Source organism: Acromyrmex echinatior, chromosome 12 (genome assembly GCF_024713525.1).
Source record: "Acromyrmex echinatior isolate Ae372 chromosome 12, ASM2471352v2, whole genome shotgun sequence".
NCBI lineage: Eukaryota > Metazoa > Arthropoda > Insecta > Hymenoptera > Formicidae > Acromyrmex > Acromyrmex echinatior.
In genome coordinates this window covers 12,866,103-12,892,342 of record NC_141863.1, presented here as the reverse complement: position 1 = coordinate 12,892,342, position 26,240 = coordinate 12,866,103, and the positions used below count along the sequence as shown (strand labels likewise).

The window sequence follows — 26,240 nt, the reverse complement described above, 5'->3', positions numbered from 1 at the left end:
ACCGAGTTAGGGCAAGGTTGCCTGATGTATCGCGGTTCACGACAGATGGATGATCGAACTACACAACTTTGCACTCTGATTCGCGGTCGTTTCAACAATAGACCATTATGCATAATTAAATAACTATTTGCACGATAATTTCTTGTCCCTTGACGCTATAAGCTCTTTGGAAAAATCATAAAGGGGAACAAAGTTGCGGAAGTCTTTAAATTGTTATTTTTAGAAAGATGAAAATATTTGCTTGCATTCACATTTCAATGAAAATATATATCATTTAGAGTTTAGATGGCACATTGCACATTCCTTCTTTATTTAATATACCTATAATTTCTGTATTTACAGTTTCTTACGGTTTCTTTAAGATTACTATGATATTGCAGCGCTATTCCATTATACGCATGATATGAAGCACAATAAGAGTGTTTTACATAAATAAAAAAATCATGATAGCATTGCTATTTTTCAACGTATTTCATTCAACGTATTTCTTAATCATTTGTTGAGATTAGAATATCATTAAAATTAAATTAATAGTGTAAAATTTGTTTTACATTTTTGGGTTAAATATTTATAGGTTAAATAAATAAAAGTTTTAAAAATGCTTTATTTTCTGAAATTGTATCATAATCTAACCTTCTAAATCACACGTTGCCTAATATTTTTACATTTCTTACATTTTTATTCTATTTATTATTATGTAAAAATTATTATTATGTATATTGTAAAGGTAAGCCTACAAAGTGTTTGTTTTATTTCACATAGAAACTCCTTAAATTACTTCGTAAAATTCAGGAAATCATGTATTTTATAAATTATGAAAAATATATTCTTAAGTTTTTAACATTATAATAAAATATAACTTTTTCCTTTTCTTATGTAATTTTTAAATTGTTTTATTATATAATGCATTAATATAAAGCATTAATATAATGTTTTAAATGAAAAATATTGATATGGTGCGATTTACGCAATGAATTTCCTAGTTGCCAAAATCGCATCATACTGAAAAAAATCCTCGTTTCAATATTAATAATAATGCCAACAATTATGAAAATATTACATAAGAAAGGAAAAAGAGTTTATTATTCTGTAAAAAAAAAACTAAAGAATATTCTTTATAATTTTGGAATTATGAGCTTTTAAGTGAAAAGTGGTGCAATTTTAGCAACTTACTTTATATTTAATTATAAGTAAAGAAAAAAAGAAAAATATTTAAAAGTATTTAGATAATTAAACTTGTTTCTGTTATAATTACATTTTATTAATTAAACTTATAACCTGCTAAGCAGCGACTACAGAAGACTTATTGTTAGAATTGGTGCGAATTCGTCTGTGTCATTAGTAAATGCAGAATCGGTATTGATTTTACAAGACTATAATTTCTCGAAAAGTTTTTACTGAATTTTACTTAAAAGTAAGTATTTTTATGTCTATTAGTTTTTATTATAAATTATTAAATTTTTTGAAAAATATGTAAATTTTATTATTTTTCGTGCACAACACTTTTTTTCTATTGTCTCTTGTATTTTTATTTATAAATAAATAATTTAAGTCTACAAATAATTTTAAAAAGTACTTCGATAAATTCGTCAGAATAATAACAAAAGCAAATTTTTGAATTTAAATATTAATTTTTCAGCCACATGGCGAAACAAAGTAGATATAATCTGCGAAATTTGAAAGCAATACTGCAGTCCTATTCGAATAGGACTGCAGTATTGCTTTCAAATTTCGCAGATTATATCTACTTTGTTTCGCCATGTGGCTGAAAAATTAATATTTAAATTCAAAAATTTGCTTTTGTTATTATTCTGACGAATTTATCGAAGTACTTTTTAAAATTATTTGTAGACTTAAATTATTTATTTATAAATAAAAATACAAGAGACAATAGAAAAAAAGTAGGACGATATACATAAAATTATATGGAAAATTTTGAAAATTGACATACCAGTTCGAAAAATGTTAACTCCTTTAAAAAAGAATACACGAGCACGATATAATATTTGCAAGTCAGATGTCGGTGGGCGTACGCAGTTAAAGTGTCCGAATTGTTTAAATTTACGCATTTACGATAAACATCGCTCTGGTTTATGCATACAGTGTGCAACAATTATAGATTAGATCGTCTTCACATTAACTTACTCTTAACTTTTAATTTTGCATTAAAAATTTTTTAAAGAATATACAATATTTTTCTACATACATATATCTGGTATACTTTATTTTCCTTTTAAAAAAGATCAAATTTCAAGCTGACATAAAAAAATATTTCTTTTTATTCAATTTGATTTATAATAATTTTTCCTTACATGTAGATACGTTTTGTTAATAGTAAAAACTAATCTAAACAATTGAATTGTAAAAACAAATATGATTAAATAAATAAAAAGTCATTTTTCAAAAATCTGTCTAAAAAAATCATATTTTCCATTATTAAAATAAATCTTTCATACAATTTGAATTTCACCACTGAATTTCCCACACATAGAAAATACATATTTTAATTGATTTTTGCTCTACATTTTGATAACAAAATTAACATTTAAAGACACAATAGCCAAATTCGCATCAGTGCAGTGTGGAAGTTACGGATGCGCAGAATCGGGGTGTAGAATTTGAGGGTTAAATCGACAATAGTGATAATAATGTAATGAAGCATATGCTTCTCACGTTTGTATCGCTGTGATCCAAGCGCCAGTAGCGCGGCGCTGATTATAATTGAAGCAATCCTAATGTGCCATCGAATCGTGAAATTCCGGAGGATAACTGCCCATTCTGCTTTTGCCTACCTGCTTCCCTTGTAATGTCCGGATTGTCATAATGACGCGCGATATACCTCGAGATTTGGAGCAGCACCGCACCGTATCACCACCACTCGACCCTCACGATATTCCGGCTATCTCCGAGCCGCATCCCGTCGCCCACATTGTCCTCACCATCCCTGGGGGCTTTATGTTGCGCGGTGGAAAGCCCTTTTTATCAGAGGGCGCATATGCGCCCTCCTTAATTAATAGTGAAACTCACGCGCGTAAAAATGCGCGCCATTTCCGTTCGGCGAATTAGTCAGGGGTTTCTCGGAACAAAGGGCGAAAGGGTTCGCTGCTGGCCTCACTGACCCAATGAAGGACGCGGATCGCGTTATTCACGATTGACCATTACTCTTCCGCAGCAAGTCGACCGACCCGATAAAATCTTAATAGCGATGTTGAGATCGCGATTATGCTTTACTTTGTTGAGGGTTGACGCGAAAACGCGTGACATGAACATTATTATTTGAAACGTAAAGAGGAATAAAAAAAGAATAATTTGATAATTAATTCGTATTGTTTACATATCTGCATAGAAAAAACAATTTTGTTGATATATTTAAAAATTTAGCTAGGCATAAATCTGGAAATAATTTTGTTGAACTAGCAAAATAATTATGTACAACGTTTAAACTTTAAACAATGTTGCCAATAGTTTTACACTGTTAAATTTGTAATGTCAAACTATACTAATTTGAGTTAGTTTTAATTATTTATATATTAGTTATATTATTTTTATAGGTTGTTTCTGGATCAATATGTCGTTAATTTATAACTAAAACAATGGAGTTAAAAATTTCATCCAAAACAATGTATTAAATTTGGCTCAAACTTAGTTTATTATTTATTAAATGCATTAGACGTTTTTTACTTTACTACTAATCATATAATAGAAATGAATTTATTTACATTTTGACACTGATAGAAGTAAATAATAAAACAAAATATTATTTAATTCTAAACTTTAAATAAAATATTATTTAACTTTAAAGAGATTGGGTTGCCATTGTTTCTTTTGATATTGAACATAATATTCTAGCAACTACTTTAAATGTCTTGTCATAATTATTTTGACAGTCCGAATAAAATTATTTTCAGACCTAGTTGAAATCTACGGCTAAATGTTTAAATGCTTTAGCAAAATCATTTTTTTTGTGAATATTATGAAAAAATCATTGCTTAAGAAATTCAGGAAACGCCGTGTAAGATTGATAACGTTATAGCAATTTTTAAAATATAAAGCAATTTTACATTTTTCCAGCTGATTAAAACAATGATAACAATTATCTTAATAAGTAAGACTAAATATTGAATACTTAGATATTAATATCGATTTGATTTGCCGAAAAGCCAAGTCGCTCACACATTTGTCAACTATTCGCTGCGTTTTCTTTCTCTCGCGTTCGTCAAAATACAAAGCAGGAAACGCAACGTAAAGCTCTTCAGCGTTATCATCACGTGCCGTTTCTTGTTCATATTCTGGTAGACGCTGAAAAGCTCGCGTCGAGCGTGTAAAAGCTCTCGACGAAGAATCCTTCATGCGGAATATTAAATCAAGACTCCGCCTCCGTCTCTCTTTCTCCTCTTTCTTCTCCTCCATCACTAACACCACCACCATCACTACCATTACCACCGTGTCGTTCTTCTTTTACTAGACTCCGTCATGTTTCGTTGCGAGAGATGTGAAAGCGCGACGTCTCGCTTTGACATCGAGATACATACCGCGACGCACTCGATATTTGACATGAAAACCCGCATATCTGTTACGAGTGCTTGTGCAAGTTTCATGCGGCTTTGCCAGACCAACCAAGATGATATTGCTAAACATTAATTTCCGTAAGTAAATCTGGAATCTGCTTCTCTAAAATTAAGTTTAGTACAAACGAATCGTTGGAAGATAATTAAAATTTTTAAGATAAGTCAAGAATCTCTTCTCTTAGAAGTCAAGCTTCGTACGAACAAATCGAATAAATTGAAGATAAATTAAGCTCGACAAAATAATATAAGTACTTTAATTTATTATTCAATTTATCAGGACAAGATTTTATATAAATTTTATTTATTTATGAATGAATTTATTGTTAATACTATAATTTATATCATTAATTAAAAAATCCAATATTTTTTTAGAAAAAGAATAATATTCCAAAAAATGATGATGGTATGAAAAATAGAGTATACATGTAATATATTGTTTATTTAAGTATGTATTATTATATAAGGATAACATTCCCAAAATTTGCAATATTTTATATCAAATTATTAATTTTGTTATTATTATGTAGGTTAAAAATGCGTGTAATACGTAGATATTACTCGAATTCATGATATCTATATTTTATTAAGTAATAAATACTTTGTAATAATTTTTTAATTAAGTTTTGTACAAACGCTGTTTATAGGATTCTATTTATCTCTTGAATTCAATGCAATTAGCAGAAACCATGATGCCGTTACTAATTGTTCTTCGTCATCGCGAATCCACGATAAAACTGACTATATTTTGAATAGTGATTAAACGGTAGTTATGGTCGATACGGTTGATTTTTCTGGGAAATAAACGAAGCCACTCATGTCCAGTTCCCATCATCCCCCCACAAGAGAGACAAATTATTCAAAAAGCCCGTCCGCTTTTCTCTCCCGCGAGCGCTATAATACGAGTGCCCGTCGCTTGTATACAGGGGGATTCGTATTAGAGGGTTTGCGATAGGATGTACCATAAGCACACTGCATATGGGTATCGGAAACGCGCGTAGATCACGCAGGATTATTCGGACACCCCCGGCGATCCCTAAGCTCTGTTGGATGCATGCTAATTGCTATGAAGGCATACATCCGTGTACATTGTCTGTCTATAGGGTGTCTAAGCATTAATTATTCCAATCTTAATTAGTGATTGATTACCATTGTTCTGCACGCATCGATTTTGCATTCATTAAAATCTCAAAGCTTTAATAGCATTTTATTTGTAAACGACTGAAAATAAAAGGCTCGTTGAAAATTAAAATACATTTCTCAATAAAACATTTTCCACTTATAAGTCTACAAGAGAATTCTTTATTTGCACGAAATCTATGTATCTATTGATTTATAATGAATATCAGAAAAGTTTTAAGAAATAGGCAGAATAAGTTAACTTGAAAGTAAAAAATATTTTATTTAACTTAATCATAAAGATGCAATATTTATATATTTTTAAAAAATAAATTTGATAGAGAGTTTTGGAACACCATGTATATACCCTGCTATTTATGTACGAAGACGACATGGTCGACGCACGTGAATGTGTATGTATGTGTGCTTAAAAAGGAAGGGGCAGTTAATAGGGGATGGTGAGATCCACCCCTATAGACATGCTTTCGAAAGCACCACGAAAATAGCGCAGTCCATGAACAAACACGCAACTACATGCGCAACAGGGAAAGCAATCGAAGTGAAGAAATACAGACTGGATTCAGATCTTCTAATGCACGAACTAAACTTTTACAATTTCAGTTTTTCAATTTCGATAAAAATATTTCTCTTGGTTATCATCTGAGATTTATTATAATGAACGCTAATAATTGCATCGTGTAAAAATATACAAATATTGCTAAAAAGATATGCGAAAATAAATACAAAGAATAACATTACATTCGAGACTTTAAAATGAAATACCTATGAAGAATTAAATTATAATAAAACTTTTTGTTGCTTTATCGTTTATTAAAATTGCATAGAAATCAAGTGCGACGCAGCTTTTATATTTTTATAAATAGATATTTGATATTTTTGTCAAATATCTCTGAAAAACATAGATTTCTACTTTTGGAATTAAATAAATTGATTGTCTGCACGCAAAAATGTATGGAAAATTATTTTTCACAACGACCATTCGGCGAGAGAAATGCATCGATTACAGGCAGCATTAATGCAAAATCCCTTTGTGTATCACACCATTTCCGCGCGTGTTAGAAAAATAATCCCTCATGTTTATGTATCCCGAGCCGTATGTATCCTTTAATGCGCCCTATGAATTTTTTTTCAAAGCAGCGGTCGAATATTTTTCGCATTACGTTAAAAATGAAAGTACGATCCTCGAAGGCGGATCTCACCACGAATAAATCACCACACGGGGTCGACTCATGTAGGTGGAAGGGTGGAGGGCGATTCAGCGATGGTAGTGTTTCGTGTAAAATCAGCTTAAAGGAATTTTTAGACATCAAATTACTTACGGTATGCAAAACTTTTCGTCATTTCGCGTTTAGATACACCGACCCTAAATCACTTTTAAAACGCCGTAAAATGGATTAGCCGTAAAGGATATTACAGACCAATCGAAGTTGTGAATTCATTAGGCGAGCGCATAGAGGTAAACGAGATTACAAAGTCATAATTGAAGATTAACTGGAATCGTGCTAATTTCCATTATTCCGTGTCGTCCTCGCGATTTTGAATGTCTAATTACAGTCTTGATGATGTATCATTTCTGTAAGCATAGTTCATGAGTAAAGTGGCAATTCGAATTTTTGAATTTTTTAACTTTTTGAAATTTTTGATTTTTCTATTTTTAAAAAAATTTGATTGAGGTTTTTTATATTTTAATATTTATTTAATATGTCATTAGATTTTTTTATATATAGATATATATTCTTTCTCTTTTCTAATATAGGTAACTATAATCTCTACTCTTTTCATTTTTTTATTCTCTTCTATATACATGACTGTAGATTTTCGCGAAATATTGAAATAACATCAAATTGAAGTGTCAATGGTCAGATCCTACGCTAAATAATTACACTGGCGCGATCATTAACATATCCGTTGTGTTGTAATTATACGCTGCCGGTCCTGTCGTAATTATTGAGCCAACCAAACTTAAACTGATGCCTGCTTTGGCTCCGGTCGTAACCGTAGCTCGCATGGAACAGCACGCGGGGGTGCGATTTAATTAATTAGGGAAACGACGATTGTCCCACGACGACGAAAGGGTTGGTCGTCACCGGAATAGCGCTATCGATTTTTTTGCGCTTTTATGCGACTTTCCTGCCTGTTTTTACTGCGAAAAAAGAGAGCATTATAAAAAGTATTTATTTTTACAGAAAAATGATGATATATACAGAAAGGAAAGTATTTGATATTTCAATATTTATTATTTATTATATTATAATTGCGTAGTAAATAATTAAGACTTCTATTTTTATAGTTATTATTGCTGTAGTAATATAGTTAATAATAATAATAATTTTACTTATAGTTTTACTAATTATAAAAACATTGTATTGTAAAGCATTTTCAAATACATTAATACAATAAAATATCAAGATGAATAAAATAAAATAAATAATTTTTAATATAATACATTTATTTGTAATTATATCATAAATATAAATATTTTCTTAACATTCCCTCATTATTTACATATCACAATAGTAAAATATATAAAAAATATATAAAAGGAAAAATATAGAAACTATCACTTTCACTACAACATTGTAGTTACATGAATATCACAGTACAATATTGAAGCAATTATAATTTATATAGTTAAAACAATTATAAACATAGAGTTAGCACTGAAAATGATAAATTATAATTAAATTATGTCTAAACTATTTTATTATTGTTGAATCATTTTTTTCTTAATAATGACAATGTGGGAATTATGATTTTTTTATGATATATTTTAGAGTTATTTCGTTGTATATAAAAAAAAATATTTATGTGATCATATTTAATATTTGGAAAAATTTTTTTTAAAAATATGTACATATACACAGAATATTAAAAAAATTCTTTACAAAAAAGAAAAGTCTCTCTGTAACTTTATAGAGTTTAAGAATAAAGAATGAAAGTGCCCATGTTTTAAGTACGTAACGTCACCCTCCCAGGCTTTTAAACCAGAGCAGCATGGATCGTTCAATCCCCGCCCGATATTAATATAAAACGTCCATGCTAATAACAATCGTGACTCGACATTTCTCATTCGTTTCAACTTTTCGCGAATCACTCTATAAGTATATTAACAGGTTGCCAATATCGTGAAAAGTCATTGTCGATAAAAGGAAACTGGTGATGGCGGTCGACATTGTGAGGCGAACAATTTAATATGCGCGGCCGAAACGGAGATCTTGGGGATGTAGGCAGGTCCTTATCGAGAAGACCCTCCCGTTTCTATCATCGGCATACCTTATCTGTCTTCTGGCAGTCACAAAGCCCAAGATCTCTCCCGTTTATTGGAAAGCTCTGCCATCGACTAACCGTAGGCGCGGGATGAAAAGCGAACCCCGCGAGCTCTCTCGCGGTATTATCGATACAGGGTCGTCCCGCAGTCAACCTACGGTATGTCGTCTGACTGAATGTTGATGCCTGCCGAGGCAATTTGATAGAAGCACAGAATTTGCATGACATTCCGTTTTGAGCGATCGCTCCGAATACGATGTCTCGACGAACCGAATAATTGAGGGGATTGACTTCTACAAAAAAAATGGAAGATAAGAGTGGAAGAGAACTTTTTTCGTTATACGAATTTGTTTGAAAGAGATTTATTACTGCTATTTTCAATTATTTATTAGCGATACATACAACTATTAAATAAAAATTTATTTAAAATACAATATAGTATAATATTTTATACATTATTATTTTTTAACAGAATAATAATGTTTTAGTATAATAATTTCTATTCTATTATATTATTATATTATTATTTATATATATATATATATATATATATATATATATATATTTCACGCTTTCCTTGAAAAAAGAGATAAATATGAAAATTACGAGACAAGTACATATACACGCTTGAATATCGTCGATATTAAGTTCATTCTAATTGCGTAAGTGTAGTTGTAAATGTAGTTATATTATAGTTGTAAGAATTAACCAATCACAGTCAAAAATATGAGGAGAATATTTAACTATGATTGATCAATTCTTACAGCTACAACTTTATTTTCTAAAATCCTTAATTTGCAATTCGCAAAAAGTTTCATTTTTCGACTCTTGTTTCGTGCATATTTTATGCCTTCGTCATTCTTCGCATGAGAATTTCGCAAGCCAGACACGTCCGTCTCGGCACGACGACGAGGCGAATCAGCGCACAAACGTGCACCCGGAAGTTCTCGTGTAAGCGAGCGCGTATCGTGCACATGCGCGAAGTTGCGCTCACGAGGGTTGCAAGTAGTGAGTCAGAGCCGACGAGAGGGATGAAGGGAGAAAGGAAAGTTACCACCACTACCACCGACGCCGTCGCTGCCGGCTGGTTAATCGACGACGACGGGTTCGTCAGTCGGTCGGAAAGCGTCGCGGCGCGACGTGGTTCTTCACGCTGCTCTCGAAGACGACGACGACGACGACGATAACGGCGTGGATCACTTACTGTCACTCGGCATATTCGGTGAACACAAGAATGCACATCGGCGACGTGCGATTTGGATGACGAAGGCCGAACGTACGGGAGACATGTCCGGTGGCGAAGTGCGAAGCGGAAGTTGACGGGGACGAGAAGAACGAAGACGGCAGATTCTCCTGGGGACAGGGACATGTTCCTCGTTTCGCGGAGATGACCGAACGCTCGACAGTGTCTGCGTGATGGGTGGTTTCTCTAACGTCCTTGGTGCGAAAGAGCTTGATCGAGAAGCATTGCCTTAATCCTGCGGGGATGCGGGCCCGCAGAATCTTCTACCTCGAAAATTCGTGATATATCTTTTGTACGTATCTTCTAAGGACTGCTTTGAGAGACATAGATATAAACGCGACTTCGGAGTAGCTCTGGCAAGTTTGATGAGCTACCTGAGAAAAAAGCTTGAAAGCTTGATGCAAACTCGAACTGGAACCGAATTAGATTTGTGAAGGTAAATAAGTTAGCTACAACCCAACAGATGAGCTTGAACAAGTACAGAAAGGATTATTTCGAAAATATTTTTAATCGTGAGAACGTCATTATTCGTCCACGAATTCGAGATACAATTAAAAGGCAGCTGCGCGACAATTTACTAACAGCTGTGACAACATTACTCTTAGGGGTAGATCGTTGAACGGTTCGCGTTGTCGTTCGAGGTGCTGGAATCGACTGTGGAAGACGCGGGGGTGACAGAGACGAGGGAGAGCGGTGTGAACGTCGTAGTCGATGGTAGCCGTGCCGGTCGAGAGAGCAGCTGCGACGGCAATAGTCGTAACACTAACAGCAGCTGCAGTAGTAGTAGTACGAGCAGCGATAGTGGTGTTGCTGCTGGTGGTAGTGTCGTCGTTGGTGCAGATAGTAGTGGTAGTGTCGGTGGAGTATTGTCGTACAGGGGTGGCTCGCATCGACTTATAATAAAGGGACCGGTGGAGGGCCCGACGAGCAGCAACAGCAGTAGCAGCAGCAGGGTGGCCGCGCGAGTGCACCCGAATTGGGGAACGGGCGCGAGAGGGGTGAGCCCCTCTGCACCCTTAAGACCGGGGGGATGTCCCGCGGCCGACGACGTGCCCGGTTGCAACGTCGCCGTCGGCGCCACGACACAGAATTGCCAGCCGATGGGCACCAATCTCACTAAGCAGAGCAGGGTGAGTTCTTCATTTCAAGGGTACGGCTTTTGAAATGAGTCCTCGTCGGAGCGTGCGCCATGAATGCAATATGTGAGGGGAGATTCAGGGTCCTTTTGAAGCGTGTAGAGAAAATGCAAAGTAAAATGCATTCGGATATGTTTTAGGAACGTCAAACTTTTGCGTGAGGAAAATCTTCTACAAATATTTCAAATGGATCCTTAGCAATTTTTAATTAACACATCTGTAAATTAGTTACTATTCTTTAACATATAATTTGAAGTAATCTGTGTTTTATAAAATGATATATATGTATTACAAGAAAAATACATTGAAATTTATTTTTTAAGACTATTTCATATTGAGAAATCTTTCTAATAAATTCATATACATAAGTATGCAAATACAATCTGACAATTCCAGCTTTTGATTTATTAAATTAATAATTATATTCATATAAATATAGTATATCTTCTTTTTGTGTTTTATTTCTTTCTGAGAATTAAAGAGATAAATCTGAATAGTTTTATAAAAAAATTCAAAATAATACACGCGCTAAACAGATTTAATAAACTTTTTAAAGAATCGATTCTTTAAAAAATTTATTAAATGCTAATGTGACATATGTGATATAATTTTTACGGAATAATATATAACTAATTATTATCGATATTTAAGACAAACATTTATATCGATATCAAGCTAATTAAACGGTATCATTTAAACAGGAACAAACAATAGTGGTTTATAAGAATAAAGCGATGGTTGGCATCGTAGACTGAATGAACGGCACTGTGATAAACATGTGAATGAGAAAAAAGGCAAACGAGAAAATTCACGGGTCATTAAAAACGCTCGCAGGTATCTGTCCGTAGATATCTGCGCTCGTGAGAGCCTGCCATTCACGGGGTTCTTTCGTTGCCGATGAATGAAGCATTCACGCACTCGCGCGTACTTTCGCTCGCGTTCGTGACCTTTGCGATTTCGTTGATCGCCTACAGGCGCAAATCCGCAATTCAGATGTAGTTTTTCGCCATAAAAGCGGATTTCAAATAGTCACTGTCATCCAACGTAACATAATAATATTTGTAATTTTTTTTATTTTATTAGAATAACAATTAGATATAAAATAAATATAAAATTATTAAAAAATAAAAAAAAGTCCCAGGAATTCATTTTTGAAACTATTTTTGAAACTATTTTTGAAACTATGTGGAAGTAGGCTTTCATGTATACTTTTAGTATCAACTTCGCAATAAATATCCGTATGTATGTCAACGAATCCGTATATAGCGAGCGAAGTTTTTCGAGCGCTTTATTGACATGCAACGATCGAGTCATAGCGCACTATATTGCGAAATACAATGCATTGACGATACTTTAACAGTGCATATATACGTGCATTGATAACTGCAGTTTTATTATTCATTGACGGCTGCGATGATACTGCATCCGACAGGTTCTCGCTATCAATGAAGCTAATACGCCTAAGTCACAACGATGCTACATCGCGTTTAAATAAATTTTTTATTATTCGTCAGAAACCTCAATATCCCCCTGAACATGCGATTGTATTCCGTATAATTCGAATATTGCATTTCATGAAAGAAAACGCTGTATCGCGAATTGCAATTTCTATTTGATGATAAAAAGTCACTTATCTCGTATATACATTTGAAACATTTGTATAACTTATACACGAGATACTTCGTAGTCTCGATAGAGAAATTATTTAACCATTATCCTCGACCTCATTACTTTCAACGCGACAAAATCAATAGAAAGACGCACAGTATACTCCGTTTGTGAAACATTTTTAATGTCCACAGCAAACAGAGAAATTCTGCGATGAAACCGCGTTACGGAATAACGATTGTACTACACAGCTACTCCCGTGAACGTGCAAATCAAGAGGATGTCTGTATTATTGTACTACAGCCCGCTCTCCGTCTCGCAATCCGCCCTTCTGTTATTTCGTTGTAACTTCTCGCGGCCAAAGAGCCATACGATTCTCAGAGGTGCGAAAGCGAAGTCGGCCTGAAAGATTTATCACGACTCCTCCGTCGTGCTCGCGGAGAGTGTATCGGGGATCGCAGGCACGTGACCCAGCTATCAATCCGACGGAGAAGCGAAAGGTGCTTTCCTCCCTCTCTCGACAGGAACGCAGCCGCCAGTTATCCTCATCCTACAACCGTCCCCTGTATTCTCCTCCTCTTCTCGCACTTCGCTCATCACGTGTTCGCCTGAAAACCGTCGCGTCGGGCAGGCGTTCGATCGACGAGTTACAGGCCGTGGATTTCGCTCGTCATGCATTATTAAGGTACGCTTTCCGCGACCGATGGTCCTCGGATATTGTCGTCTCATTAATTATTTGCCGGTTTCGATAATGCAACTCCCGTCAGCGGGAGCGCGTTGATTAGGCGACCTCTTCGCGCATCCTCCCGCTGCACGTGCTCCGAATGAAGCTGCGTTGCACACGTGCACGTCCTTGCTGTAGGGGGATTATCCGAACGCGTGTACGCTTTTCTGTGGGGTGCCTTTGAAGATCGTATCAGTTTTCTCGCGTTCAACTCGATTCGGTATTTTCGGCGTGTCCGAGAGGTTCGTTGCCTTACAATGTCGTGACATGAGCACGTGAAGCAATAAAGTCGTATTACAAAATCTCTCAATCTGAATTAAATTTCAGTAAAAAATGTACTTATAGTGTTACAACGGGGTAAAATAATTTCCTAAATTGAAGGTTCCTGAGTTCCTACGGTCACATTGGATCATGACGTCAAAAACAAGAAATGACACAATGAAGTTTCTTGCATGCCATTTGTAAATGGGGGGAGAGAGAGAGAGAGAGAGAAGTTGGATAAAACAAAATAATAAGATCACTTTAAAACACTTACAAAAATGTAAATAGTTATGAAAGACACGTAGAGTGAAAATAGACTATAACGCATGCACATTAAGTAAACATACTTCACATATCTTTTGATTATTTACTAACTGTCAGGAGGAAGAATAGCTTCCATTTTTTATTCTTTCATTTTTACAAGTGTTTTAAAGTGATTCATTATTTTGTTTTACCGGAATTCTCTTTACTTTCAAATAGTATGCAAGAAACTTCAACATGTAATTTCTCGTATCTTATAACGTCACGATTCAATATGGCTGCAGCGATTATTCAGGAGCTTTAATACACGCATCGATTTTGCTGAAGTATCTAAAAATTTAGCCAGATACGGATGTGAAAATAATCTTGTTCATCAATAGTTACGTAAGACGCTTAAACTGATTATCAGGATGTTAAAACTTATTGCAGCATTGTCATCAACGTTTAAGCGTTCTACATAACTATTTAGACAGTAAATTACTTAAACAAAACTTTCAACACTACTTTCATCAAATCTAGCTAAATTTATAGATAATTTAGCAACATCATTTTTTCCGTGAAGTATAAAGGATCTATACGGACTTCTTTTTTATGAAATTTTTTTAATTTTTATTTTTTTTATCTAACACGCGTAACTATATTTATTTCAAGGAAGAACATAATTTTTACCTATTTTAATCGTTCCACAAGTGTAGAAATGTCCTTCTGTTTCCTTGATTTTGAATAGTAGGAAAGGTACACTTCGGTAAAAATCACGACTTTGCATTGAATTTGAAAGATGTCGTGATTCGAACTGTAAAATTTTCACGAATTTCTCAGAACGGCTGAAAATCGCGTTTCAAATGAAAGTAACCACGCAAATACAGCTTTCTCGAAGGAAAGCAAGTCGCGGGGAGATCCATCGGGGGTGGAAAAGACCGTTCGTTAGGATTTAAGGCTGCCATAAATCCGCTCTGGCTATTCCTTAAACCCTTCGCACGCGCGCGCGAGTAGCGGTCAACCCGGCTTTTACCAGATTGTATTCCTCGATATCTCCCCTTTGGACCCCACATCCTCGAATTCATTCCCGGGTCCTTTCTTTGGCGAACTTCCGCTTGATCATGACAATATCCGTCGACGTTGGCAGAATTTTTACGAATTCGATTGTAAATGCGGCTGAGATAAATCGGCGATCTTCCTGTGAATATGAAAGTATGCACACTAAGAGTATATATTGTGACATTATGGATATTGTATTATAAATAGATATTGCACACTCAGGGAAAGTCATAATGTGACAACTATATAGGTGATAAAAGTTTTATAGATATAATTATTTGAATAGTTGAATAAACTATTTTACAATTATTGTAGCTATGAAATTATTTATTTATGCACATTAATTCTACATAATATAAGACTTGTAGTTGTTACACTGAGAAAAATTGTTTATTTAACTAAATTAATTTAGTTGTTTTAATTTTTTTATTGTATATATGTATTTAACAAATATAATATATTTGACTTAAATATATACATTTTTCATCAAAAAAAGAAAAAACTAAATTAATTTAATCAAATGAATAATTTTTTTCTCAGTGTGCATCTATAGATACAATTGCTGTCACTGTTTTTCTTTGATTGTGAGAGTACCATAGACATTACATTACGCTATTAGTTTTAACAAGATTTTTTTCATATACATTTCCATGCTTAATTGAATGCGGCAATCGTAAGTCTTCTAATTCAAAAGCAAAAGAAGTAATATTACAGATGTTGTCAATTACTAAAAAATATAGGTAAATTATTAGAAATTTTCTAAGGTTGTTATTTTTATCGCTACTTTTTATTTAAGCATTTTTAATCGTATTTTAAACACTTTTCATGTCAGAATATTAGTGTTCATTTAACTATTAGGTGTTGGAATTAATTCGTAGCGTTTTACAAGTGATGAGAAGTACTTTCATTAATGTATTTTTTAATGCTCATGTGAAATAAATAACATTCTTTCATTAAAAAACGCTACGAATTAATTCCAACACCTAATATAATAACGGATGATAGAAATATAATAAAGGATAATAGTAAATTTTTATTTACTATCATCCTGTTTTTCTTGACCAAAAATTTACACAATTTTCTCTTAATAAGACGACCTAAATCTACATAAATCTAATCACTCGTCTTTTTTCTAAAGCCGTTCGCCACCGTTGCAAATCTGAGAGCATTATTATCTCGCACCACATCCGAAACTTCGTCCTTCTCGTGCTTCCCGGCTGGGACAAACGACAATTTACGGCCGGTCCCGAGATAGCCGCGGTTACCGGCGGGTTAAATCGTGTGAAATACTGCTTTCGGCACATTGGTCCGGCACAATTATTGATGGCACTTGGAGAGTGGGCAGAAAAGCGACGTGACGCGGCGGGCTCTCGCCCGGGACTCTCGCCCGCGATCCGAAAGGGCGTAATCAATGTGGCGTGCGGCGCTTCGATTTAAATTCATGAATAATTCCTACCTCGCTGCCCCGATGCGGACGCGACGATCCGAAGATCAACGAGCTTTTTCGGTCGTCGTCTCGCGCATTTTTTCCCAGTCCGCACTCGCGACCATCGAGAATTCCGGGTTCGCCAGTGAGGATCAGACGTTGCCTCCGGTAAATTTCGCCAAGTTCAGATTTATTACGGAGTACCCAGAATTGGTGTTATTCTAGAATTGCATGGGACTACCATTCTTATTCGAATAATTTATTCGGATAACGATTCTCCGTTATTTACAGTAGCTATTCGATTAATTGTTTATGGTTATTCGAATTAGTTGCTTAAATAAATAATGTAGAAATTGCTCCAGTAATTGCCCGAAATGTTTTACAAATGATAAAACAAATGACACTATCTAAAGTAACTAGATCCTATATCGTTTACATAAATTTTTCAATTTTTTTTCTAATCTTTCACTGAGTTCAACATTGGAAATTGATAAATTTAAAAGAGGAAACATTTCTGAACATTAAAAAATATATAAGACATTTTCAAATATTTACATGCATATATAGATGCAATGAAAATTTTAAGAAAAAGTAGCATTTAAATCATACATGTAAAACATTATTTGTAAATATTTTGGGCAATTACTCGAGAAATTGTCGTATTACTTATTTAAGCAATTATCAAATGAGCCATTGCAAATAACAGATAAATCGGTATCTAAATAAATTATTCAAAATGGTTATCTCGTGTTCTTTCTAGGATATGTACCTAATATAAAACCTAAATATGTTTCCCTCCTTTTCATAAAAAAATGGAAAATGAGATGATCCAACATTACTTTTATAAGATTATAAGTTTATTAACGTATTGTAACGTTTATTAACATGTAAGAAGACACAGAGAACTATTTCCAAACAATTGATCTATTTACTTATTTATTTATCTACTTATCTACTTATTTCCATGATGTTTAGCACGATGTTTAGGTAAATTAAAACTTATGATCTGGAACAATAAAAGTTATACTAAAAAACTGTTAAATTGATGTATGCTACGTTATTAATACTCGTATGTATAGATATATGTATGTATATTGGTTATATTGGTTTTACATTGCAAAAGAGTCTCCTTTCTTTAATTATAAACAAAACGTTAAGAAAATATAATGCCGCGTTGTAAAATATAAATACAGATCTATAATAATCTATGGAAATTATTAATAACCATCTCTCGATAGTTATATAGAAAACAATTATATTTATCTATGAAATATTACATCACGACTTCTGCATTTTACTTTACTAACAATAACAGAATAAACTAATCAATAAACTGATCCAATCCAATCAAACAAATAGCCTATACTTTATACTAGTGCTGTCTGTCGAATTCACGTATAATTATCTGCACAAACAGCGAGTAGAGCATTGGGTACTAAGCCATATAGGGTTCGATTATTTTAGATAATGCACACATGTTGTTTTTATTTATTCATCATTTTAAATATGCCTTCGGACAATAACTATGTGCTTTATCATCTACGTAAAGTTATATTTAATCTTGCTTAATTCTAAAACGCTATTGTACGTAAATTTGACGTGCAAATGAATGGAATTATCGAGCGCTGAAGCCTTCAGTGACCGTTAGGAGATCCAATCCGCTATGGTAAAAACTTATATATAGGATACAATGGTAACAAGCTTTTGAAAATTCAATCCATTATATAACAGTTTGGTTCCCTAGTCAGTATTATAATAGAGAAATGTGATAAGTGATTTCAATTTCTAATTGTTTGTGTTATTATTTGTTAAATATTATATGATGACTACATATACAGATATTCCATATCATTTCAAGATTAAATTTAATAGTGAACCTTCATTTCTTTCAATAATTAAGTTATATTATGTTATAAAATTTAGAATATAAATATTTTGTTATTAAAAATGTATGAAAACCCTGTATTACATTAATTAAGAGTGGCCTATTTCTTCGAACAAAAAATTCACGTATCAGTAACAGTACATCCAGTAGTGTTCCAGGTTAAAAGATTATTCTTATTTTGTTATTTGTAAAAGGTTTGTTTTACTACAATAAAATTTGACTCATTAAAATTACGCTGTCGATTTCAATCACGGCGAAAAATTCAGCTGATTGTTAACCGAAAATTTCGATCACTTCTGCCAATCGGGTGAATGAAAAGCACGGACGATTTGACAGTGATTTATTAATCGTGTCGCTCATTGCACGTTACCACGAATAAATTATGACGATCGCGCGCTGATTAATTGCAAGTCAATTAACGTTTCCCTCTCCCCCCCCCCCTCCTCCCGCCGGGGAAACGAGCAACGAATAACATAGCAACTGGCGTTGTCGCGTCGCTGCGAACACTTTATTAAATCCGCTATTAATTAATCACACTCGCCGGCGATACCTTTCCACGATGCGCGATTGCTCGTATCGACGTCATTATTGCCGTTTCATTATTCACGACTATCGCAACGACGCTGATTTTTCGAGGGCGGCGCGCGACGCTGAATTTTGCATCGTTCCACCGTCGCGTCTAATTATCACCCCTTCCTCTTCCTTTTTTTTTCTGTCTACCAGAGAACTTTCATTAATAAATGTCATTGTTCGAATTGTTATAGAGGGAGGCCACGCAACGAGATGTGGAACGAGAACGCCGGCAACGAATGGAGGCCGAAGCTCGAGTGCGCGAGGCTACGGCTGAGGCTGAAAGAGCACGCTCGAGAGTCCATCATCTTCAGAAAGAGCTGGCCAGGTGAGAGATTTCATAATTTCAGAGTTACTGTTCTCTTAAAAGAGAATATGACGCAGATGAACACATCGTTAAACAAAAAGTTAAGAATCTCACTTCTCTTAAATTTTCCTCGAAATAAATTTTCGATGTATTTGCGATTCTTTCCTCTTCTTATACATTTACATCTTCTTAAAATGCTTTGAAATTTTTTCCATTTAAAAGTAGGAAATCACCAGTTTTTTATTAATAATTTTTTTATAAATTTAAATAATTTTATAAATTATTTGATAATTTTATAATTTTATATTTTTGTGATTTTATATTTTATAATTTTATAAATTTACGGTTTGTATATGGAAAGAATAATTTTACCAAAGTATCTAAAAATTTAGCTAGATACAAATAATTTTGTTGCACTATGAGTAACGCAGTAAAAAGTTTTGACATCTTAATAACAAGTTTGAATGTCTTATATAATTATTTTGACGATCAAATTATTTTTAAATTTGTATTTTGCTAAATTTTTAAATATTTCGGCGAAATTTTTTGTATTATATAATATGTCCTCAGATCAGCTTTAAGTAAAAGATACGATAATATAATAGGAGAATTTTTTTATCTAGAAGACAATAATAAATTTAAAACGGAAATTTTTATGGGAATTGTCTTATGCCCATTTCCACCAACGTAGATTATCTTTAATCTCGGTTCAACTTATTCTTCATCTTTTTCTAATCTTTAGAACTAAAATAAGACGAAGAGTAAATGGAACCGAGATTAAAGTTAATCTTCTTTGATGAAAATGGGCATTAAACGCATGAATAGTTTTATTGACACATCACTACATACCTACTACTACATCAATATCTCACGCATAAATTTTCGTATAATAATATTTAATTAAACGTCTAACAAAGAGAGACTCATATATATATTTCACGGATTTTGATCAGCTGATGGTTATTCTGAGGCACTAAAAAAGATCCTTATAAAGCAGTAAATTGCATCTCTGCGTATTTTTCGAAAAAATCGTGATTTCAAATTATGATGACGGATTGCTTTCAAACCTGGAAAAATCAATAGCATTTAAAAAAATAAGTAATTTTTACATATATATATATATATACATATATTTATACATATATATATTAGGTTCGAAAATTGATAATTTTTGAGAAAATTGACATTTTTTTATTTCAACCGAAGCTTTAAAACACCTCGCGAACTGTTGCTCGTAAATTATTACTCGTAAAGTAGTAGGAGTCGGCGCAAATGCGTTATGGATTCTATACTCGGATTTATATGCTTATACATACGTGTTCGCCGGAGATGTGTTTTTTAATTTTAAATAAATATTAAATTATTTATTTTCAAATATTTCGTTTAAATAAAGAGGAAAAAGGTTTGAAAGCGATCTGTTGTGACCTAAAATCACGATTTTCTCAAAAAATACGTAGAGATGCAATTTACTGTTTTACAAGGATCATTTTTCAGTGCCCAAAATAACCACGCGAAAGCTGATCAAAATCTGTGAAATACATATGTGAGTCTCTTCTTATAAATCCAATTTTAAGTACTCCACTTTGTTTCTTCGTATAAATTACTAGTCTATGAACTACACTATTTCGTAAGTACAGATTGCATAGCTTTTATATGAAGCAAATGTTGTCACGACATGACTAAAACTCTATATTAATAAAAGTAGTGCAAAAGTTCGCCATATTGGACCTACTAACCATACCATGGAGTAACTCCGACAAATACGCCGTGCTGGGATTTACACATTTATAAACACATTTTATAAGTGATTGTCATTATACATCTTATTTATATTATTATTTGTTATACTTATTTATATGCATTATTTGTAAATTTTTTATGAGTCGTATATCCTCCCTTCCCCCATCTCTGGATATACGGCAAAAATGCAAGGGTTTTAAAAAATTTATTTTTTAATATGAAAAATAAATATTTCGCATTTCTAATTTTTTCATAGTAGTCTGTATTTTTTTCATAGTAGTAGACAGTACAAAATTTTTATTGATATAATTCATATAAACATAGTAAATAATACTTAATAAATTAAGTTTTTGATAGATGCGGCGTATGTACCGGAATTACCCTATACCAATAATACTAAGCGCTTATTAACATTACAAGCTTACAGACAACTAAATTCAAAATAGCGATCGAAATAGCCAATAGGAAAGTTGTCGTCATTTCGGCTCAGATTAAAGAGATGCGCTACTTTTATTAATATAGAGTAGATATGACAGTTCTGGAGCGCCATATTGAATTAAGGAATGGTAAAGAAGATCTCAATTTCGAAATTTTTTGTTGTTCTCAGCAGAGATTCCACAAACATATATTAATACGTATATTTTAATCCTGAAGAAGGATTTTTGAATTGTAGGCGCATTAATGGGCGTAATAAGGATAATTCTGATCAGGCAATCTTAATTCTCGACATTACGGTAAAGATTGGAATATGAAAGTAAAAGAAGAAAAAAGTAATTGTTATACAAAAAATATATAGTTTAATCGGTAATATAGATGACTTTAGACCCTTTAACACAAGCAGAAAACGAAATCGCGACTGCAATCTTATAAAATTTTCTCCAATAATTCGAGGCCGTCATATAACACGCGAAATCGATTTCTTCCCGTTCTTTCGGCAGCTCTCCGCTTTCGCTTCGCGAAAATTGCTTATTTCATTCACGGTCGTGCAGACGGCACTTTATTTCCTGTATGCGGATCGCGCGCGATACATAAATATAAGAGTATCGGTGTATAACGTATAAATAATGAGACCGCGCGTTTCCCACGCAATAACCGGCGGATCGAATGGTAAATCACCGATTTGGCTCTCGTCCATGACATATCGCGAGCTATCTAAATAGTAACCTCTCTGCCTTTGTCGTCCTCTCTGTCGTCTCGATTTATTATTGTGAATATGAAACATCGTTGCGATATTGCGCATCCGGAATAAAAAAGAGGCTCTTGATAATGTCAATTAACGAGATTCTTATAAACAAAAATATTTCTTACTATTAAAAATTCTTTAAAATATGCTCCCGCCATATGTTTTGGAAACAATTTCGCAAATGTTGAGAGAGAGAGAGAGAGAGAGAGAGAGAGAGAGAGAAACATTTCTATCGCAGGGATGCATCGGATATCCGGGAAATATTCGGTATTACCCGGTATTTTTTTACTATCCGATCGAATAGCCGGATATCATTAATATCTGGTTATATGTATCCGGCTGAAATTTTATATTGAAAATTTGCATCATTAATGCAAAATTTTATTCTGCCTAACCTCTTTTTTGGAAATTATTTATCAGATATCCGATCGAATATGTGAGGGAAATATTCAATATCCGGTCAGATAATCACCCTATCGGATATCCAAAAGAAATATGACATTCGATATTCGATAAATTTACGATGCATCCCTAATTTCTATTTTTTATCAGCAATTATTTTGTCGGAATAAGCAAACGTTTTAACTCTTAGGCCTGTTCTACAATAGGGTCACAATCATAAACTGTAAAAAATTGGCCAATCACGGTTGAATATGAAAAAAAATAGATTATGATTAGGTAATTTCTTACGGCTCTTGTAGAACCCTATTGTAGAACAAGCTTTACACGCCATATTATAATAATATAAGGAACGACACATTAGGTTATGGCATATCCAACCCAGTTCGATTGCTTATATAACTTTTATAAAACATGATGATAAAACATATTGTAAAACAAATTTTTTTTGATAAAACAAATATTAAGAAACCTAATGATATCAAGTAAATGTATTATCTTTATTAATATAAAAAAGAATATTACACACTAATACGCGTGCGCGCCAATTAGCTCGGGCAGTGCCGCTTAATGATCACTTTCTGAAACTCCGGGAGTATCAACAAAATTCAAAAATGAATAATATTCCGAGTGCATTTTATAATTTATTTTTAAGAAATCGAGCAAATCGATTGTATTGTTTTCGAATGTTTCAATAGTGAATGAAATCCTGATAAATCCTACAATTTTACTAATTTCCTGAATGTTCATGAAAATAAAAGAGAAGAAAAAAGTAAATTGTTTGATTAAATAGAATTTAAAATAAATAATATTGAAACAAATATCACATGAAAGGTATATGTCAAAATATATCTTAATAAAAATTTATTATTTAATACTTTATTGTCATGCTTGTGTCATGCTTATAATTAATATCAAGTTTTTTAAATACTGTGTTTCAATTGTATAAGGATTATTTTTCAAAATTTTTATGAAATATATTTATCTTTTTTTATCTTATCTTTATTGTGGTAAAAATTTTAATTTGGTTTTCTGCTTTGTACACTCGGAGTTTCTTTTAAAACTGTTCTTAATATGTGACGATAATTATTTTATCATCTATTTTTTTTAAAGAAATATGCAAATTTTTAAATATTATATACCTACATTTAAAACGAAAAAAATCTATAAGTTAAAAAACGATATTTGTAGTTGTACGCATACGTGCGCGCGCATTTATTCTCATACTTGATCCCATAAAATAAAGAAACAAACGAGAGATGGCACTAATGTTTCGCACGTCATAGAGTGGGTATAAAAACAGTGACGCCAATTAGCCGGAAGTGTCGCCATTTGGTGTCCTACATCTGGAGTATCTATATGACACAATTCCTCCATCTTAATCTCTTCTTTCTTTAATGTTAACTTCTTTCTAACGAACAATAAGGACACTTAATGGCGGAGCCAATTAGTATTAGGCACATGCATTGGCCATTCTCTTTATACCCACTCTAGCATATCAGATAGGCCTATTCATAGTCAGATCTTATATTTAAGACCATCTTATGTACAGTCTTAAGATGTCATGAATCAATCAGAGAGCCGTATTAGCATCTTAAGACATTATTTATACTTTAGATGGTCTTAAAATAAAAACAGACTACCTAATATAAAATTTGGCGCAAAAATGGTTGTACATGTGTGAATCTGATGTGAATATGTGTGTATATGTATATTATATTATGTGAATTTAGTATGAATGTGTGTTATGTGTAAATTTGAAATATATGTTCTTTGAATGTGTGTGTATACTATTTTTTTATGGTACTGCCATTTTAAGAAAGTTTAAGATTGACCAATGAAAACAACTACGTTGAATGGCCGGACTTTATCTTCTAGGGATACTAACGTCAGAGGTATACTTGTTTAGCTTAGAAAAGCATTAGTAAAAGAAATCCGGATTTGCCGAAAAGACATTTAAAAATATTACTTTACAAACATCAAGTTTAAAAATTAGAAATTTGTACTTTAGAAATGGACAAATAGATATTAAAGAATTAAAGATTACTTAAATGAAGTACAAGGACGATTTGAGTATATATTTTACGGGACGCATATTTCATTGATTTACTAAAAAAGAATTAAGACCTCATATCTCATATAGCTTTGTTCAAAGAAATATATTTTTTGAAATATACTTTTATTCTCGATAAGCATCCGAGGATCAATTTCACCGAATCCTTTCGGAAAAATGTTGTTAGCGAGCAGAAATGGATTCCTTTATTATCGGGACCATATACACGGGATTATTTACCGAATAATTCGATAGATTGGCGCACATTGATCACGAAGGAAGGTCCCTCGTATACATTTCTGTCAAAACCAACGATTCGTTTCGCCAAGTACTCGATAGGAAAGCCTTTCAAACGCGGTCCTTTGACTCGGTTGATCAATGAACGAACAAAAAAAAAGAGGAATCTTCTTTTTTCCTAACTTCAATAACACGCTGTAGAAATTAAACTGGTGGATCGTTGGCCGAGCTTATCAACTTGACTAGCGATAGAAATCGCAGACTATTCCAACCAATTCCAACATAGAATATTGCTAAAACAACTAAAGTCGTTCGGGCTTGCGTACAAATAATGTACTTAAATATCAATGACACTTCCATTCGAAGAGATTGTTTTCAAGAAATTACTTTAATTTATTTGCATGTAATTCTGTATTGCTTTTAAATTATGATATAGTATAAATGTGTAAATCTTGCATAAATTAATATTTTATATAATTTTACATATTTTAAAATAACATTTTTATGAAAAGTTGATATTTTCTTCTTCATAATTTTGATATAATTAAGATTTTTTATCTTTTTTCACAATATTTTAGAAGTTCTTATACGTTTAAAAAATACTCTCTAGCAATTAAATATAAAAATAAAAATCTAATAATATTATATATAATATGACTTTACATTTTTGTTTTATAAAAATTGACAATATTTTTTTCATTTTGATTAAAATGTATTTGAAATGTACTTTTTGAATAAATTTTTGAAAGATGCTATCCACGAAAAAATTGTTGGTTCATGAAAATTTAAAAAATTTTCCGAGAATGAATAGCAAAGTTTTCATTTTGCTACATTATCGTTAACCGATAATGTAGCAAAATCTTTTTAAGAAATGCATTGGCAACTTTTTAACGAACGGACAGAGAGAATCAACTATACACATAAAAATCCTCAAAATATGATAAAAGTGAATATAATTTCGAGATTTAACGCAAGATTAATGTGAAATAATGTAGAATCATCGCATAACAGAATTTCGAATCTCTACATAACATTATTACGTGAACTTTTATTCGTTCTATAAACACGGCTCCCGGAAAGAAATGGCTCATCCACCGGTACGGCGCATCACGCAATACGCATGAACGATGCGTGTATGGCAAATTGATATCCCTGTTTTACAGCGCGCAACGTGACATGATGCATTATAACCAGCCG

The 26,240-nt window shown here is 32.9% G+C and overlaps 1 protein-coding gene across 6 annotated transcripts in view; it reads left to right on the top strand.

Moving 5' to 3' along the window:
* LOC105143172 (uncharacterized) overlaps positions 1 to 26,240 on the top strand; it is a 422,981-nt gene that overhangs the window by 338,153 nt on the left and 58,588 nt on the right. For 5 of the 6 annotated variants that reach the window (XM_087411822.1, XM_087411820.1, XM_011051259.2 and 2 more), the window contains one exon: positions 19,319 to 19,452. In XM_087411822.1, the coding sequence (XP_087267948.1) occupies positions 19,319 to 19,452 (134 nt within the window). Of the gene's footprint in view, positions 1 to 10,067; positions 11,346 to 19,318; positions 19,453 to 26,240 lie in introns of those variants that run through there. The other variant, XM_011051260.2, reaches the window with a different exon arrangement.